General features: G+C 46.9%; 6 protein-coding genes across 6 annotated transcripts; 3 read left to right on the forward strand and 3 right to left on the reverse strand.

Annotated features, from left to right (window-relative positions):
- Nucleotides 1-787: 787 nt before the first annotated feature.
- Nucleotides 788-1,074, forward strand: BP5553_07329 (uncharacterized protein; the record flags this gene model as incomplete). The annotated part of the gene is made up of 2 exons (XM_032015952.1): nucleotides 788-899; nucleotides 953-1,074. The coding sequence occupies 2 exons, from the start codon at nucleotides 788-790 to the stop codon at nucleotides 1,072-1,074; spliced, it is 234 nt and encodes a 77-aa protein (XP_031868221.1).
- A 586-nt stretch (nucleotides 1,075-1,660) lies between these two features.
- Nucleotides 1,661-3,166, reverse strand: BP5553_07330 (Uncharacterized protein; the record flags this gene model as incomplete). The annotated part of the gene is made up of 2 exons (XM_032015953.1): nucleotides 1,661-2,767; nucleotides 2,834-3,166. 2 exons carry the CDS (start codon nucleotides 3,164-3,166, stop codon nucleotides 1,661-1,663), a joined length of 1,440 nt encoding a protein of 479 aa, XP_031868222.1.
- A 1,776-nt stretch (nucleotides 3,167-4,942) lies between these two features.
- Nucleotides 4,943-7,197, reverse strand: BP5553_07331 (uncharacterized protein; the record flags this gene model as incomplete). The annotated part of the gene is made up of 2 exons (XM_032015954.1): nucleotides 4,943-6,064; nucleotides 6,118-7,197. The coding sequence occupies 2 exons, from the start codon at nucleotides 7,195-7,197 to the stop codon at nucleotides 4,943-4,945; spliced, it is 2,202 nt and encodes a 733-aa protein (XP_031868223.1).
- Nucleotides 7,198-7,820: 623 nt separating this feature from the next.
- On the reverse strand, nucleotides 7,821-8,966 carry BP5553_07332 (Uncharacterized protein; the record flags this gene model as incomplete). Its single annotated transcript, XM_032015955.1, has 4 exons — nucleotides 7,821-8,236; nucleotides 8,295-8,378; nucleotides 8,437-8,887; nucleotides 8,934-8,966. The coding sequence occupies 4 exons, from the start codon at nucleotides 8,964-8,966 to the stop codon at nucleotides 7,821-7,823; spliced, it is 984 nt and encodes a 327-aa protein (XP_031868224.1).
- Nucleotides 8,967-10,702: 1,736 nt separating this feature from the next.
- BP5553_07333 (Uncharacterized protein) lies at nucleotides 10,703-11,853 on the forward strand (the record flags this gene model as incomplete). The annotated part of the gene is made up of 5 exons (XM_032015956.1): nucleotides 10,703-10,955; nucleotides 11,017-11,148; nucleotides 11,196-11,326; nucleotides 11,414-11,504; nucleotides 11,576-11,853. 5 exons carry the CDS (start codon nucleotides 10,703-10,705, stop codon nucleotides 11,851-11,853), a joined length of 885 nt encoding a protein of 294 aa, XP_031868225.1.
- A 985-nt stretch (nucleotides 11,854-12,838) lies between these two features.
- On the forward strand, nucleotides 12,839-16,782 carry BP5553_07334 (Uncharacterized protein; the record flags this gene model as incomplete). The annotated part of the gene is made up of 5 exons (XM_032015957.1): nucleotides 12,839-13,722; nucleotides 13,776-14,202; nucleotides 14,251-15,670; nucleotides 15,736-15,870; nucleotides 15,917-16,782. The coding sequence occupies 5 exons, from the start codon at nucleotides 12,839-12,841 to the stop codon at nucleotides 16,780-16,782; spliced, it is 3,732 nt and encodes a 1,243-aa protein (XP_031868226.1).
- Between the last annotated feature and the right edge of the window lie 1,656 nt (nucleotides 16,783-18,438).

The raw sequence follows: 18,438 nt of genomic DNA on the forward strand, positions 1-18,438 counted from the left end.
ATATTGATCTATTCTCCAAGAGGGCAAACGGAAAAATCTGTTCTATTCGTCAAGCAGAACTAACCAAAGGCGGTAGACATTCTGGGCAGGCAGTAAGCCTCTGAAAGGACCGAATTGGCTCTTTACCTGATCTAATGCTTTGAAAGGCTATCGACAATAATTTTTGTCCAATCTAATTGCAGAGCTCTCTGCGCCATTCTGTAAGATTTATCCCTTATCTCATCATAGTGGGTCGGCACAAGTTTTTGTCACAATTCGGTTGTTCGCTTGTCCTGGCGGGTTATTTTGAAATTGTCCTGGATCTTATGATCAACCCCTGCAATGTTCCATTGACTAAATGTCCTGACAAGTGTTAACGTATCGTCAGGGCCATTATCCTTGGGCTTTTCACGGAGCTCTCACCCTAGTGGTTTGTGGTGGAATTTTGTTTCAATATTGTCCTGTATTTTTGTCCTGTCTCCCTATCCTATCCCCAATATCTTCTGTCTCGCTCCTAACTCGCCGCAACTGTGGCGAAGGAGATAAATTACCAATAACACAAGGTTTTTTGATATCTCTGCACTAAACATGGTTCAATATATTATTCTGAGGACAACATTTCTAAGCTGGAAAACAAAATCATGTCCTGATTCTATTCTATAAATTTGGACACAGTGAGGCAAGCAATATTATTCTCTTTTCATGATAATTCAACACATTTTGCCTGTTGAAAACACAATTCATCAAATAAGTTGCTATTCTGCAGTCCTCTACAACATCCTCTACCAGTACAACTGTGGTAACAACAATGCCGACCTCATCGCCAGACAAGCAAGCCCACAAAGCCAACCAGAAGAACCAACCCCAAGCTCAGCAATACCAAGAACGGCAGAGCGTAGCGGCCAACCTAGAGGAGCTCGGTCAGTATTACCAAAATCCATAGAGAGAATATCCAGCCTAAATTACAATGCAGACAAGCCACTCTCACAGCAGGGGAATTCTCAAATGCTTTGCCGATGGTTACAAGCGCCTGTGGACACAGATTTCTGGACTGCAGAAGCACCGAGAAAAGGCAGTCTTCTTTCGCAACTCTAGACCCAAGGATGAAATATATGCCCTGCGGATGGTGGAAGGGTTGAAAATAGTTTGGAAGCTGGAAGTATATTGTGTTGATATTCGATCGGCAGCAGACCTTCCCCCGATTTCAAATTTGAGGGCTGTGGCAGCAATCTATCATTTTCTCCAAAGTTTCCCATACTGTAATCTACATATCGAGCTAGATCAAATACGTCGTAGCTGCATTATGGATTTATGTCTGCTCTTTCTGATCTGCGTTAGTCTAAATATTATCGGGAAAGCAATCCCACCAGAACTGCAGATTCCCGCAGCTTAGATCCCAAAATTCAACACTTTCTGTGTAAAATACGTTGAAATCCAACGCACCGATAATTTTGCTATACGCAGGTGGGTAACGTACGTGCACTTTTGCCGTACGGATGTATGTAGATAGCTTCGATTATTAGCTAGCTATTCTCACGAGACGCACCGGAATACAGAAACCTTGCATTCAGACTTGTACACGCGGAGAAACGTTGTTTACATGATTAAGGACTGCTATATAGCCAGAACAGAGGACGTTCTTTCATTTCGTCTAATATAAATCTCATTCTTTATACTTGGCTTAGTCAAATATGACCTCAGCCAAACGCCTTTTTGCATCCTCCGGATCCCACTCAACCAACTTGCGCATTTTTGTTTCCTCCATCTTCCGTTCCACAAAGGGTTCCATCGCGATTTTCTCTGCCTCGCTTAGAAGATGCAGCCTTGTCTTCCACAACTCATCCCTTGGGACCCTATTCTGTCTAATTCCAAAGAACCTTTCGTCCAAGAATTTCCAGAAGAGAGCATCAAATGCCCAACTCTTCCTCGCTGCATAACTTAGCCAGAACCTGCCTGTTTCCCAGCTCTCTTGCATGTACGTCGACAACGGAACTTCCATGCATCTCTCGTTGGACTCTGCGGTGGCCTCAGCCTTCTGCATAGCTGACAACCAAATTTTCATGCGTGGTTCATAGAATTTAACCCAATCCTCGATACCATCGTCCCACATATCAGGCGGATCGAGGACCAACCACCACGGCGGATCAAGGGAGAATTGACTAGGGACAGCATACGTGAACTCCCAGTCAATGATAGCGACGATATTGTCAGAGTCGTCAAGAAGAACATATCCTGCTCGTAGATCGTCGCAATACAGCCAAAAAGAGCCCGCATTAGGAGGTACGGGTGATGAAATTGCGCTCATTGTCTTGGATTGTGCTGACCAACTGTCCTCTTTGAATCCAAAGGTTGAGATCTTTCCCTCTGTTGCAAGCCTGCGTAAGATTTGGCGAGCGACGTATTTGTTTCTGCAATCATCTGCTGAGGCGACAAGGTCGTTATGCTGAAAGACAAGCTGGGCTAGATGCATATCTGCGAGCTCAGTGTAGTATTCGTCCGCCGTCCCATACGTCTTCTCCCTTGGGGGGAGTATTGAGCGTGGAATACCTGCCAGTTGAAGCATATTGTTCATGTCGCGGGTGATTGGGCGTGCTGCCACGGAGTAGGAACCTTCGCTGGACTCGACCAAGGACCCAATGCGAAAAAATGTATGCTGCGAAAGCTCTAGCAAGCAGCTTGCCACCTTTCTGTAAAGGACTTCGAGGAAATCCTCCGAGATATTAGGATCCAAAACGAAGGTTTTGTCGGTATCGTCATCGGTGGCGTTGAGGGCAGTCGACATGGAGTGCTAATGTTCAACATACTTGATGATGAGATAGTATCCTAGCTCGGAAGTGTTGCCGTGAAAGAGTACTGGGGCAATTGGGATTTGGGTTTGCTTCTCGATGTAGCCGGCAGTTGCAGCCTCGATCAAGATCTTCTCCTCGGGGAATTGGGCGTAGCAGGGAATTGGTCTTCGAACTATGACATCGGAGGAGAAGCCTTTGACCCGTAATCTGTATACAATGTTGTACCCGCCAATATTCATTGGAGTGATCCAGGTTGAAGGACAGTTAAACTTTTCAGTTGCTAGTGCCTCCACAAGGCGGATGGCGGATCTTTGTCGCAGCTCTGGCTGCACCTTTTCCCATTCCTCATCATTCTTATCCCATACCAGGTTATCAAAGTCTTCCCGAGTGTCTTCCATAGTTGACGCCAATTGTGATCTTGTTTTGAAAGGCGGTGACTTGGGAACGAGGAGCGGGGAGAACAAAGAGTGCCATGATTTTGGGAGGAAGACTGAAAGGACTGAAAGAAGAATTGGGAGTTTAGAAATGAGAATATGAATACTATATTAGACTTTGGCTTTGATGATGTGTGAAATAACGTTCTGCAGGTCCTCTTTCTTGAGGTTCACGGTTGGTGGCGGCGGCTGAAGCGTTAGTTGTTTCATTATGATTGAGTCTTAGTAGCATGCATTTGTTAAAGCGCTTTGTTTGTCGATCGGACCCATGATTACGGATCTCCCGTTGTAGATTCTCTTCTGAAAGGTTTGCGCGCGCCAATTCACCGCGGCCCCGATGAGCACACCTCAGCCATTGGAGGTCGATGTTGGAATGTTCGGAGCTGAAAACTGCCTTCCGCTCCCCTGCCGCACCTGATTTTAGCAGCAACAAGGGCCCCAACCTCTCTCTCCCCGAGAATGCTTCCGGAACCAGCTCTGTCCATTGCAATGCCGTGAACCGAGCATCCCTATGATATTGAGGCTCGTGGGGAATCTTCCTTTATTGCTTATGATTGCATAAGGTGTGGAGCTTGTTTATATGGAGACGGCAAGCAGAGTACACTGCCATACCCAGGTACTACTTTAGCGTGCAAGTGACCTAAGCGCGGGTTTACCCCACAATCTTCCGACACACCCCTTAAACCTAAGCTTTTCTTCAACTCGCTTTTATCAACCCCATCATCCATTATTAATCAGGGACTATTAAACCATCAAACGGTGATAGTTACAAGGCCCAACTGGCGAACAAACTCGGCGAATTTAGTTCCAGCCAACGGTTTCGTAAGCCCGTCAATTATATTATCCTCCGACTAAATCCAGTTGACGTTGACCAGTTTCGCGGTTATAGTCTCACGAATCTAGTGCTATCGAATCTCGATATGCTTAGTTCTTACATGGAATTAAAAATCTTCAGATAAAACAAAAGCCCTAATAATATCAGTATTAAGTTTCATCTTGTGCTAGTGAATCGAGAGCATCATTATCTGATGCTTGCGAGCTAGAGCCGATAGAATAATTGTGATCCGAAATGCTTCGAATGTGTCGAGAAAAGCTGAAAGAATATGCATCTACACTTCCTTTACGAAGAAAAGATGGAGGTGTTAGAAGATCAGCTGCAGGGATTCGTGAATAGTGAGAGACTAGGATCAGAATTAGAATCAAAATCAGAATGAGAATGCTTCTTCGAGCTATAGCGGTATATTTTATTAATGGTAATAGGCTGGGATCTGGCTTTGTAGGGATCATGACTATTTTATTTCCTGCAAACTAGTATGGACGACTCATGAACTGGGGATGGGTGTATGAGTTGATCCGGAGGAGCCTCTTCAATATTTGTTTGTCTCTCTTTGAAAAATCTGGGCTGGAGGCTGTGACTCGATTTTACAATCCGCAGATCCGCCTACCTCGCCTCTTCAGTCTCAACAGCCTCGCGAATATACGCCCCTATCTTTTCTGGATCGACCAAACCATGCCCGCCCTCAAGAATTTTAATTTCCTCGTCTCCGCCCTCGTCTTCCACACCAATTCCTTACTAATGAAAATTCTCTAATCCCTTCCGCTTGTTGGCAGCCGGCCCAGGGAACTTGAGGAATGGTTGGACGGCCATGGAAACGCTGAGCATGCCGAATATTAGGTATGCTTTCTACTGGATTCTGACTTAATTCAAAGATCGTCTCGGCTGACGCGGGAATAGTTACTTCAACGCGAGAACTCGAGTTCAGAACCACCCTCAATGGATCCAGTCTTTGAGGAAACAGATATCTTAAACCTCGGAACTTGGACTCCCGAAAAAGTGAACTTGTAAGTCGCAAGTTCGTCCGTGGTAGAGTTAGTGACCGCAAGAGACTTCTCATATTCATGAGCAGTTGCCTTGCCAAATTCAAGCTTCAGCAGCATTTTCTCTGCCGTTGGATGATCAGCGGTCCAAACCTCGATTTCATTGTCTATTTCTCGGAGTCGATACATCCGCCTCTCTACCTCACCTTTTGAGGCAGAGGATTGGCCAGACGGCTTAGGCTCAGTCTTGTTGTGTAGGAGGAACAGGTATTCGGCATCGAAGCCCACGGCAGTGGTACGCCGAGGGTGGAAAGTCGCCATCAGTGGCAGCAAATCGAAGACCGGGTCCAGGTACCCTTTACTCTTGGCCTTCCAAGTCCCATGCAAGGCCGTGAAAGCCGCTCGTGCTGCAAACGCGCTGTGGTTTGCAGACGCATCCTGCATTTTCTGGATCTTGCTCATGGTCTTTTCTGCTTCGGCGCGGCCACATCCATTGTCGACATACCGAGCAGGACTAACCATTCCGGCTTTCGGTCCGTACTGCAAGTCGACACGCTGGAGGTTAAGATGTCGAAAACACTCTTCCATGAGGCCGGGATAGTCGCCGAGGAAGTTTTGGGCTACTGCCGATGGGTCATCTTTCATCATGGTTCTCAGCTCTGTTATGAACGTGTAGATCTTCTTAGATTTCTCGTTTTCACGAGATTTATCTTGTCGGGGTATATGGTGGTCATCAAGATACCATCTGTGTGCTATCATGCGAGCTTGAGTCTCTACAATGCCCCAGTATGAGCCATACGAGAACCCAATCAACGCCAAATTATTTGGCGCTGCATCCGATGAAGTAGAAGCGTCACTATTAAGGAGGAGGGGTAGTCGAGGACACGAAGCATCGAATCCGAGGCGGTGTTTGACGTCGTCAGATAGGAAGCTGAGGGCTGGCGAAGCGGAAAATCCAGTCGCGTTGACGATAGCGGCAATATCCTGGACCTCGATGTCCGACGAGCTTTGTGCTATTTTTGCCCTGACGAAACCAGTGGTTTTCTACAGCTTGTAAACGCGAACTTAGGCATAAGGTATTGGCGGAGGCTACTCACTTGCGCGTCATCCCTTTGGTGTGCTACTGAGGTTACTCTTCCCAACAGAGGAGTAATGGCGCCAGATGCAACAAAGCCGGCATAGTGGTCACTGACAACCGCATATGGGCCTTCAGACGAGCTTGCATCTTCCTTTCTCTCGTCAGAATTCTTGTCCTCATCATTTGCTCCCTTCACGAGTCTGTCCAACATGATTCGCCGCTGCTCCGTCTTTTCCGGAGTCAGATGTCCAAAAGTGAAAGAAATTGGGTCATCTTTCCTGGAAGACAAGTCATTGAGAAGAGTATCCAGAGGCAAGAATGTAGGAGGCGATCCGTTTCTCGGCTGAACAAAAGGGGGTATAGCAGATATAGGATGTGGTGCCACATGTATAACATCCAGTGGCTGAATACCTGAGCCATTAGTAGAGTATCGTGCATCAGACATCTGCATGGCGATTCCTGCTGCCACTTCCGCACCTGAATGGGAGCCGCCGATCACGAGAATCCTGCCTTTCGAAGGCTGTTGTCCGGTGAGAGACAGATCACCAAGCTTTCGGAATTCTGAACTATGCAGTATCGGTACTGGGTTCTTCCCTAGAGCTATATCATCGAAGTTGAACCGAATCGGTGCAGGTTCGGAAAAAAGACCGGATGCAACGAGCAGATAGTCATATATCTCGACCCTTTCCCCCCCAGTCTCCAGATCCGTAAGCGTGGTTCTCCAACCAAGTTGTATCCGCTCCGCAAATTTGACCTTCGTTCGGAAATGGATAATAGTATCGGGTAGAAACTTCTGTGCATAACATTCCAGGTAACGGTTGACTTGCCAAGCCTTCGGAAAAGCATTCGGTGCAGGTTTTAGCTCTAATGTGTCCCATGCTAGATCGGAGAAGCAAACGGTGAATTGTGATAGATTGGTGCTCATATCCGGATTGATGAGTGTATGGTCTGGGTTTGCTTCGACGGCCCAGAGACCGCCCACGCTATTGGTTTGTTCGAAGACTGAGACTTGGAAAGTTCCCAGAGGATGGGAATGGAGAAGTGTCTTGGCAGCTACCAGACCTGATGGACCAGCTCCGACTATTGCTACGGATTTCATACTTCGGCGGTTGGGAGTGCTAAAAGTGGTGGGTGATGGATGCCGTGAAGTTGGGGTAAGGGACGCTTCGAGCTTGTCTTCTTGCAGTGCAGTTATTATTGGCGTATTCGCTGGATGGCCACTTACCCTAGAGGGTGGTGTTAGGCCTAGGCGGGTCGTGTACTGGGAGGGTAGACTTACGATTAGGGAATACGTCGTGATCAGCTCAATTTATTTATATGCAGGCTACCAGGCTGATCGATTTGTCACCACACCCACCCACCGGAAGATCGGGGTGTTATGCAAATCATTCAGCGGGAACTGCGAGGAAAATATTCGGTGTCCAAAAGGGGCGTACGAGTAGTGCGTTGGACCCAATGTAACACAAGATGCAGCCTCACCATTCTGATATCACGCCAGGGGTTGGGTGGCAACGCACCGGGCAAATTCAAGGGCAAATTTGGAGGCTACAGAAAACACGCTGTACAACTGGAATCGAATTTTTTTTTGGAAGCTCGGTCGATCGTTTATTCTATTAGTCATTTACTACAGCCATTCTCACAAGGCCAATGAAACCTTCGCTTTCTCTAAGTCCATTTTTCCCATATTCAAAACCAGATACCCCGCAATAAGAGCCCCCAATTTCAAACAGCCTGCAAGCTTGACGGCTTCAAAATAGCACGACTCGAATACACACTCGCGCTCATATCGTCTAGCTCATGTGGAATTGAAGCCGTGTGTGATTTCTGTGATTCTGTCTTACGAGAAGAACTCATTCCTCGAAGGTTCTCATAGGACGTGGATTGTTCTGGCTTATTTCTGGACAGTAGAGTACGATACGTGGGAAGTGCGCAGACGATGACGGCAATCGTGGGTTCGCATAGAGCCCACACAGCATTCGCATTGGGAAAGTTTGCCGCGTAGGAACCAATGGTGTAAACAGTCCGCAAAATATCAAAGAGAATGTCAATTATGACAAGGCCTGCAATGCTGGCAAGTCCAATTTTCTTCCCTCTGGATATTTGGATATTTCGAAGCATCAAAAGAGGTAGAAGCATTACTATTTGCGAGCGATTAGACAAGTTAATTCCAGAACTCCGATCAGAATATGAACCTACTAAGAACATCTCCAAACGTGTTAAGTGCACACCACATAACTTCAAATGCTAAGATTGTCTCAGCGCTCGTACTATTGCAGGCCTCTAGTCCCAGAGTCAGCGAACGAGGGCTCTATTGGGTAACGACGTGCTTAGATCTTACCAACGTTCGCTATTCTACTTGGAGTTCCACAGCCCCAGAAGATGGCGAAGAATGTAGCTAGGAACGAAATCAATGTGTATGCCGCAACACAGTTCCAAGCTATTCGGAATCTTTTCGAGACGTTGAACAAAGTCCAATACAGAGCCAAAAAAGTAGCCTTGACAAGGTAAATGGTGACCCAAAAAAACACGATGTTGGCAGTGTTCAGGTTTTGGATATAAAGCAATTGGTCGTCGTCCGCATCGTGACCGCCAAGGCCCAGCACAAATAGCTGATAGGCGTACTGAATCGGAAGGTATGCTTGGTATGTTGCCATGAAGCATAAGAGAGCGACGAGAGCTAAACCATTAAGGATGTCGTCGAGTTCCAGCCGTCCTATCCTTCGCCATCGGATGTAGAATCGACCGAAGGTGAGGCAGATTGCAGTCGAAGCAAGCGTCCAACCCACAGCCTAGCGACTATCAGTATCACCTACATCACGAGTTTCGAGAACGGACATTTAGCCCCTCGATAGGGACGACTAGAACCATGACTTGGTGGTTCAATCAATAACTTGATCAAGGACCGAGATAGACAATCGGGATCAAATTGAGAGTCCCGAAGTCAAATCTGGGAGGGTAAAATCGAGCAAACATCTATAACGACGTCGATACTCCACACCCGGGGTGCCTGGAGAAGGCGCGTGGTACGGTGTGGGGAACCTTTTCAGCTCTACTTCGGAGTCTGTACCCCTTTTGTCGGATATATAAATAAGATTTTTTCAGCGGTTTAAGCTAAAGAGAAAGAGAACTGACGACGAACTGATTTAGTTGCAAATGGAATTAGAAGATACGTGGTTGGTAGATGGCGGAGTGGTTGTTCTCCACCTGCCATGCAGCATGCAGGAGGACAAAACACCAGAACTTGCAAATACCAACGCCAACGCCAGGCCATGCTATGTCACCCACCCTCGGAGAGCGTTGGGAAAATTCGTAAATGCGACCTTGCCGCATGCTCGCATTTCTGGATAATTACCGGTATCTCTCCACCGAGTCACCGATGTTGGGGGCCATAAGGCCCTTCCTAATACCCCTCCGGTATTTTATCTACTTCATACCTCAATATATAACCCCGTGTACACGTCTCTTTTTCCAGGCCTACGCCTATCACCTATCACCGACCGACCCACTCACGGGTGATTGACGGGATATGTAGTGATAAGAGACGCCACAACTCTACATTATCGTAGAATCCATTGAACAATGGCATAATGTGCTTTACAGGGGACAGAATTATCTCCAGCAAGCTAAGGAGGGAAGGAAGGATTGAGTTGTGAGACTTCACCTCCTTGATACAGCTGGCACTAGCTGACAGGCTAGACTTTATTTAGCATAGTTCAATCATAACGCCAAAAACTTAAAATGAACGTGGCGACCAATTTCATTTTATCACATCAACATCATTATGGTTGCTTTGAAGCCTCTCTTACTACTTTCTCTCACTGCTATCAGACTGATTCCAGAGCACCGTATCCGAATTGAACAAAATGCAATAGCTCAGGCCCCACGTCCACCTAGCTGGTGACGCTTTCCAATCATGCTTGCCGAGGCACCCAAGTTCCTGCTTATTCGGATACATCATCGCTGTATTTTCCTATCATAGCCTCCACAACAGAAAGATCGTCCTTGTATTTGATTATCATTGCCGGCACAGCATCTGACATGTGAGAGCTTGCTCGTCATTGGGGTTCCACTGTGACTTACCTCCGGCGGGAGTGGGTGCTCCCAAAACGGCAGAAAGCACAGCCAGGAGGCTAAGCATGGGAATGAATTGCATCTTTGAGAAGGAGCTTGATGTTTGGGTCTGAAGGACTGCTTCGGGGTAAGAGAAGATCTGTTGATATCTTAGGATGGAACTTGGTATTCCTGGGGCCGGGCCGCGGGGGGAATATTTATACACTTCTTACCGGTTGTAGTCCATAGGTTATATATCCGATCTTTGATGCACATGTAATCCCCGCCTGCTTGATCTGGGGTCACGCCCATTACCAAGAGCAGAGGAGGGTGTGGGGCAGCAGTTAGAGCTCAATCGGTCAAAATTCATGCACACTTACATGCAGAGGGGTTGGTCACAACCGGCACTTAGGGGTAACTAGGCTGCAGTCTTATCTTCTCGGATTTGCCACCGTATACCTGATGCTCCAGCCTAAAAGTGATTCCTCCTGCTGAAACTAATTATCATGGTTAGATCTGTTACTCAGCTCTGAACGATGAATTCTTTGGCGAACATGGAAGAAGAGAAGCTACTTCCAGGTGAGAAGAGGGCCAAGAGTAACGACGAAGAGGGCGATATGTCTGCGAGGGAGACAAGACCTTCTCGGCCGCAATGTATTGGGAAAAGATACTACAGCGTATGGAAGAGAATATGGCCATGGGTAGCCCATTGCATTTTGCTCATGGTATCATTTGGTGCTCTTTCAAGATCTGTGATAATCAAAAACTCGCTCCCTGCAAATTGTTTGGAGGCCCGACGCCAATGGTGTACGTCAATCCGTTTTCCGAAAGCTGCCCACTCCACTAACTCGGAATCTCATATATCTAGTAATTGTGATGGATCCTGTTCCGGAACAGGTTCATTTTGAGCGTACAAGAGGAAGCTTCAATCGCTCTTCGTCGCGTTTCAAGGGGCCGCCATCTCCCGCTGTCGATTTAGCTTGGGATGAGATGACAGAATGTAGGTTCCTGCATCATATTATGAGTAGAACTAATCATCCGAATCAGACGGAGCTCTGAGTATATCAGAAGAAGTATACGAGAAGTTGAATACGTCAAAGAATGCCGTCAAGATACCGCCAGAGTATGGAGGGGGTAGACAAGCCTATCTCGAAGTCTTTCACCAGCTGCATTGCTTGGTATGTCCAGCTTCACTTGTTGATGTGGTACTCTTTCCATATGGAATTATTGGGAATGCACTTTGTTGATATCTCTTCACGGATCAGAGAAGTCTGTGGTGGCATACATACCCAGACTATTATACCGAAGCCGCTGAAAACATAAAGAGAAACGATGAAGAATGGCATGATCATATGGGTACGTTCTTCAATGTCCTCTACTCATTGCATGGCTTCAGTGCAAAATCAACTAAACCACTTTATCGCCAGATCATTGCACCGAAATGCTTCGACAAAAGCTTGTGTGCGATGCAGATGTACAGGTGCTCACATATAACTGGATAAGAGGCCATGATTTTCCGCATCCAAATTTTAACACCCCACGGCAATGTCGAAGTTTTGAGGGTGTTCAAAGTTATGCCTTGAATAACGCTATGAACGGCTCGAAAATTCCTGGAGGTCGCCTCGCAAAACCGAAAGATGGCTCTGTGAGGGAGTACGAAGAAGCACCATTTGACCCTCTTGATGATGGGTGGCCTTCTCAGTAGACATCTCTCACCTAGATGCATTTACTTCAAATGTACTTTTACGGTGGCATGAATAGTCATAACGGTGCATAGTAAGACCTGCCTTGATCTAGCAATCTAACGGGGGTTTGTCTGTTTCAACTGATCTGAAAAATAGGACGTTCTGCAGCGAGGGAAATGCAAGGAAGTGTGATTAACCTCTCACGTTGATGATCATTCCCACTCCTTCTCAATATCTTACTATATTAGTTGGAAATTTCTCCAAGGAAATATCCTCTGGGTCTCATCCGGCTGAAGAAGTACCGGTAGTCCTGGCCTACTCCTCTGAGTACCTCTAAAGAACCCCTGCTATACTCCGTATTTCGCTGTCTTGTATCTGGAAGAGCCGAAGGATCTGTGCGAAGCGCCCTCCGCCTTCGCATTGCATATCATTACCGTTGACGGAATCTCGCCTTATCGTACACACGAGTCTTTTAGGGAGGTCGTATATGCGATAATGCGCAGCACATCTTAGCCGGTTGGGCCCCCAAATCACCGGTACAGGGAAGTTTGGGAGGTGCTTCCAACCAGTCAGCGTTTGCACGGGGCCGAGCAACCAACAACCAACATTGTTAGTAATTCTTAGAGCTCCTCAAGTCAAGGATATGGTGGATACAAGCTAGAAGCTGCTGATACTCCGATGGAATGAAACGTCATGCGAGTATTCTCGGATGTACGTGTAAATCGACGATGAACAGGCAACATTACCAACCTTTGACTTTTACCGCCGTGATTGGGGGTTGGTTTTGAAGCATGTAGCAAATACTGAGCAGCTGCTCTTCCATCCCCTCAAGGAAAAAGTCACTCTAAAATTAGAGCGCTACGCAATATCTGCGTACTGGTCTAGTGAGAAAATTCTCGTATTTTCCGTAGTTTATATACTAACAAATGCTAAGTGGATATATGATAACTCATTATTTGAAGAGATCACCATTCCGTGCTTCTTCTTGGAAGTCGGACCATCACCATGGATCCACCTGGCCTGGATGTCGAAGACTCTACTCCAGACCAAGAGACATCGTTCTACTCTACACAGCCAAAAGAGAAATGGAAAATCGACGTCTTTCAGCTTTTGGGGGCTATGGCTGCCGTTGGGGCCGGGACAGCACAGCCACTCATGACCCTCATACTCGGCGGACTCGCGAATGAATTCAACCATCCTAGCGACAAAGCTAGGCTCAAGAAGAAGATTGGTTCCGAGGTGTTGTTTTTCGTGTACATCTTTGTTGGCCAGTGGTCTCTTACGTGCCTCTACGGAGTCCTTCTATCTATCTCAGCCATGAGACATTCCAGGAAGTTGAGAGCGGCATATTTAAGATCCGCAATATGTCAAGATATGGGAATGATAAGTCAGGGGAAAGCGATCGATAATATGGCCACAAATATCAGTATCATCGAAGATGCATTGTCTGAAAAGCTCGGCATTGTCATGCAAGCTGGGTCAACTGTCGTTGTGGCTGTGATTATTGCATTTGTGCATAGCTGGCAGCTTTCCTTGGCTTTGCTGTCCACTATTGTACTGCTTTTTATTAGCAACTTTGGCACAGCTGCAATAGAAACAAGAGCAGAGCGGAAAATCCAGGAAGGTGATGAAGAAGCAGCAAGCCTGGCCGAAGAGTGCTTGGGTGGCATTCGTCTGGTCATGTCTTGTGTTGCCGAGTCCAAGTTGAGTGCAAAGTATGCCGCTCTGCTTGAGAAAATGAGAACTAGGAGACTGCGCAAAAGTCCAATTCTCGGCCTTCAATTCTCCATCAGTTATTTCGCCTTACTCTGTTCGTATGGACTTGCTTTCTGGTACGGAACAAAACTGCTGAATGAGGGCAGGATAGGTAGTGGTGGAGCGATTGTCATGTACTTGAGATTGTGCTTCCATATTATGTCCACTCGCTGACTTTCAATACTAGAGTCATTATGTCAATCAACCAGGGGACGAACGGCATGAGGAAAATTCTGCCTTTTTATGGCCTTCTCTCGAAAGCTAGAGCAGCTTCAAATACACTTAGCAAGATCATCAACAGCAAGCCTGCCATCGATCCTCTTGATCCTAATGGTCTGAGTCTTGCAGAGCTAAAGGGCAGTATTACTCTGCAGAACGTTGAATTTGCCTATTCTTCCAGGTCTTCATCCAAGGTACTAGACAATCTGAGTCTATCATTTGAGGCCGGCAAGACAGCGGCTTTGATTGGAGCAAGCGGCTCAGGCAAAAGCACTATTGTTGGCTTACTCGAACGGTGGTATGATCCGTCAAATGGTACTGTTCTTATTGATGGATACGACATCAAGGATTTGAACGTAAAGTCGTTGAGAAGTAATATTGGGGTTGTGCAGCAGGTGAGTCTTATGTCGTCTCGATTCATGGACTTATTTTCACACAGATAGGATGTTGTTCTCTTCAATGACACTATATTCTACAACGTCGCATGTGGACTGTACGGGACATCCCTCGAGGGCCTTTCAGAGAATGAAAAACTAGAACTGGTAATACGAAGCTGTATTGAAGTTGAAGCGCACGCATTCATTCAAGGTTTACCAGATGGATACAACACCAGGGTGGGCGACAAAGGCAACCGACTAAGTGGTGGCCAGAAGCAGCGGATAGGCATAGCGCGTGCCATAATCTCATCGCCGAGGATCTTGATTTTCGATGAGGCAACGTCCGCGTTAGATGCTGAATCAGAGCGCACTGTGGAAGTAGCCATAAAAAAAGCTTCCACAAACAGAACCACTATCATCATTGCTCACAAGCTCTCTTTCGTCCAGCAAGCTGATAAGATAGTGCTTTTGAAGAATGGGAATATTCTCGAAGAAGGCACACATCAGTCTTTGATTGCTCTAAAGGGCACATATTCACGTCTCTTGGAAGCTCAGGAGCTCGATGGCCTGACTCTGAGAGAAGAAAGAACTCCTCTACAACCTGAGGTTCTCTCTGAAAATACGATTTCTGCCCGAAATTTGGGAGCGGCGAGGTCCGAAATGTGGTTGGATACCGGCAATCTTGAAACCAAAATGGTCCCTCCTGTACAGATGTCATTATTCCAGTGTCTATATTCACTCTTCAAGGAGAACCACACGCTGGGATGGCTGTTCATAGCACTTGTGCCCATCTCTGTGATAGCGGGAGCTATATACCCCACCCAAGCTATCTTGTTCGGAAACACAGTCTCTGGCTTCGGCATCATGGATGATATCCAGGCTCACGAGAATTTCTGGTCTCTCATGTGGCTTCTCGTCGCCGTGGGAACATTTGTCGCATTCTTGGCAATGGGCATTATCTCTTCGACGATGAGCTCCATTGCTAAGTGCCATTACCAGACGGCTTATTTCGATGCAATGCTACGACAACCTCCCCAATTCTTTGACCAAGGGAACTTCACGTCGGGGGCTCTAGTCGCTTCTCTCTCCTTGCGCACGAGCCAGATACAAAGTCTCTTGAATGTCCTGGGGTTTTCGCTCGTGGCGTTTGTGAGTATTACATCGTGCAGCATTCTGGCCCTGGCCACTCAGTGGAGACTCGCCCTTGTAGGGTTATCAGGTGGCATGCCCATCATCATGTTTGCAGGTTATCTGCGACTTCGTTCAGGGGCTAGAAGAAGTAAGAGTCTGTCTGAGCCCTTGCTCGACAGTGCGCAATACGCTTCTGAAGTTATTGGAGCTGTGCGGACGGTCGCAGCATTGACGATGGAGGAAGTAGTATGCCATGAACTTGATAGGAAGATGATCAAAGCTATTCCGCAATTTTATAGACATATCTTCACAACAATGCCTCTGTTTGCATTCTCTGAGAGCGGGTACTTCTTAGGTACGTGGAAACAAAGCCAGCTTGAAGAAGGCACTTTGTGGAGCTCTTGCGCTGACTTTCCATAGGACTAGCGCTAATTTTCTGGTACGGTGGTAATCTTCTAACCGATGGCAAAGTCACTTCGACTCAGCTTTGGACTATCTACTTAGCAGTTCTAGCTGGGGGGCAGGGCGCGGGTGAAATCTTTGCAAACTCAAACAGTAGGCACTTTTCAGTATCTAGTGGATTTTTTTGACGTGAGAGCAGGTATATTCCAAGCCAAACTGGCAATTAATACGATTACTGAACTCATGAGATCGGCTGAGGAAAGAGACCAGGAATCTTCGCAGTCAAAGAAACGCGAAGAAAAGGAGGAAGGGCCCCTCAACTCGATCGAATTCCGCGATGTATATTTCAGCTATCCAAATGCACCCCATCACCAAGTCCTTGAGAATCTCAACATTTCTGTGAGCTCAGGACAGAGCCTAGCCATCGTGGGGACTTCCGGATCAGGAAAATCCACCATCATCTCCCTGCTAGAAAAGTTCTACAAAGCAAACAGCGGTTCAATAAAGATTGGTCCATACGAATTGGACACACTTGACACAGCGAGCTACCGCAATACCGTATCTCTGGTGTCGCAAGACACGGTTTTGTTTCAAGGCACGATCCGTGAGAATATCCTGCTAGGGGCTTCAGAAGCGGAAACAGATGACGAGCGGCTAGAACTCGCGGCCAAAGACGCCAACATCCACGACTTCATAGCTTCTCTTCCAGAAGGGTACAGCACGCAATGCGGCAATAAAGGCATGTTGTTCAGCGGGGGCCAGAGACAGCGTATAGCAATCGCGCGTGCACTAGTCCGGCGCCCTACCATTCTGCTCCTGGATGAGGCCACGAGCGCGCTGGATTCGTTGAGTGAGAGGGAAGTACTGGAAGCTCTGAAGAAGATCAAGAGAGAGACCACGACGATCACCGTGGCTCACAGGCTGGCTACGATCAAAGAGGCGGACTTGATCTTGGTGCTTGTGAGAGGAAGGATTGTTGAACGAGGAACGCATGCAAAGTTGCTGGAGAAGAAGGGGGCGTACTGGGCAATGTGCAGGGCACAGGCTTTAGATCGGGAGCTTTGATCTAATCTTGACGCTTCACTTATAGGCTTCTCCTGTCATATGATTGGTTCCGGATCATCCATGAGTGGTGTTGTGCGTCATGAACATAAACCGTGGACGTTTAAGTCCAGCTGATAGGAGGCACGAGCTTTTGGCATCATCGTCAGCGGCTTCATGTTGTTCTTCACAAGCCCAGCAAAAGCTGAGCGCTACAATGAAAGAAATGGGGGTGCAAAGCACCAGAAGAGGAGGGTGATGACCGTTTTAAGGGACGGTAAGACCAAGGCGAGGTGTTCCAAAAATTGAGCGCACTTCAAAGGAGGCCCGAAGGCCGGCGCAAGGCTTGCATTCATCCAAGCGGGCATGCCAACCGCCAGTAATCAGTAGCTAAGGCGGCAGTATAAAGCTTCTCGCATTTGCTCGTTACAGTGGTCATCCATTCGAGGAAAGCTTCAGGTCCAGACTCCAAGTTAGCTGGTTGGACGATTTTGATAGTGTCGAGGATTGTCCCTGCGTCCTCGAGAACTAAGTCTTTGGACTCGGACCGTGATGTCAATATTGATGGGCTACAAGCATTGTAGATTGGTCCAGTCATGTCCTGCACAGCCAGCATGAAGATGTTTACTCGCATAGTAGCGTTTCTGTGCGCCATCCAACCCCTTGTACTGAGATGGGGACAGGCCTTCATACGCAAGACGCGCTCGGACAAAGTGATTGCGCGCTTCCTAGCATGCTGTCAGACATGAAGAGCTCGGGAAACCGCAGCCATGCAAAGAAAAAGTAGCACCAGAAGATTTTGCCACCGAGCTTCTTTCCCGACCCAATAGGTTTGGCCTACGGTAGCGTTCATAACTGCTTGTACGACGGGTTTTGCGCTGCTGCGCTGGATGCGAGCCGGGGGCGGGTTTGGCGAGGTTGGCGACGCGGGCGCCATGTCTTGCGATACATGTAAATTCTCGATATATATATATTGCAGTGAAGTCCGGGGTGACGGGTCCCGAACTTAGGTGTGTTGGCTGAATTTTGATTAAATATGGGCCTTTTACTTCTAAAAATAAGCGTATCATTTTAGGAGTGAATAATAACCCAGAAGAGTTTGCTTATACCGAAACCAATTTTACATTCGGGGTACTGAAATTGTGCGTATATCAGTTTATTATCTTGTACTTTAAAGGAATCTAGTTTAAGGTATAATACCTAAACATACTACAAGGTAGAGTTCATGCATTATTTATACTTTAAACCAAAGTAGTCGGGATGTCACTACTGCGATTCAGAATGCTTTAGCTTAAGGTAGATGAATCTGTACTGGCTTTTATATTGATTGATTAAAGGCTCTTTTCTTGCCGAGCAATCTATTTCGGCATCATGAACTTATAAAGTAGAGCACAAGACCCTTATCTAAGAGAAATTGAAGATCTATATTGAACTCCTCGTGCCTCAAGTTAGGTCCTTTTTCGCCCTCGTCCTAGAAGGAGACGAAGGAGATGAATGCCGCATCCTATCTAGAGCCTAGCCAATATACCCAAAGTATTGCTATCTATCGTATACTACTTCTACATATACATATACTCTAATTTCTAATCAATGATCATTATGACTTCGTTGTTTTGACTTTCTTCTACATCGGCACACTATCATTCCCGTCTGTATTTTCCTGGAGGCGCTTGAGATTAC

Source organism: Venustampulla echinocandica (assembly GCF_003357145.1).
Source record: "Venustampulla echinocandica strain BP 5553 chromosome Unknown scaffold_5, whole genome shotgun sequence".
NCBI classification, from domain to species: Eukaryota; Fungi; Ascomycota; class Leotiomycetes; order Helotiales; family Pleuroascaceae; genus Venustampulla; species Venustampulla echinocandica.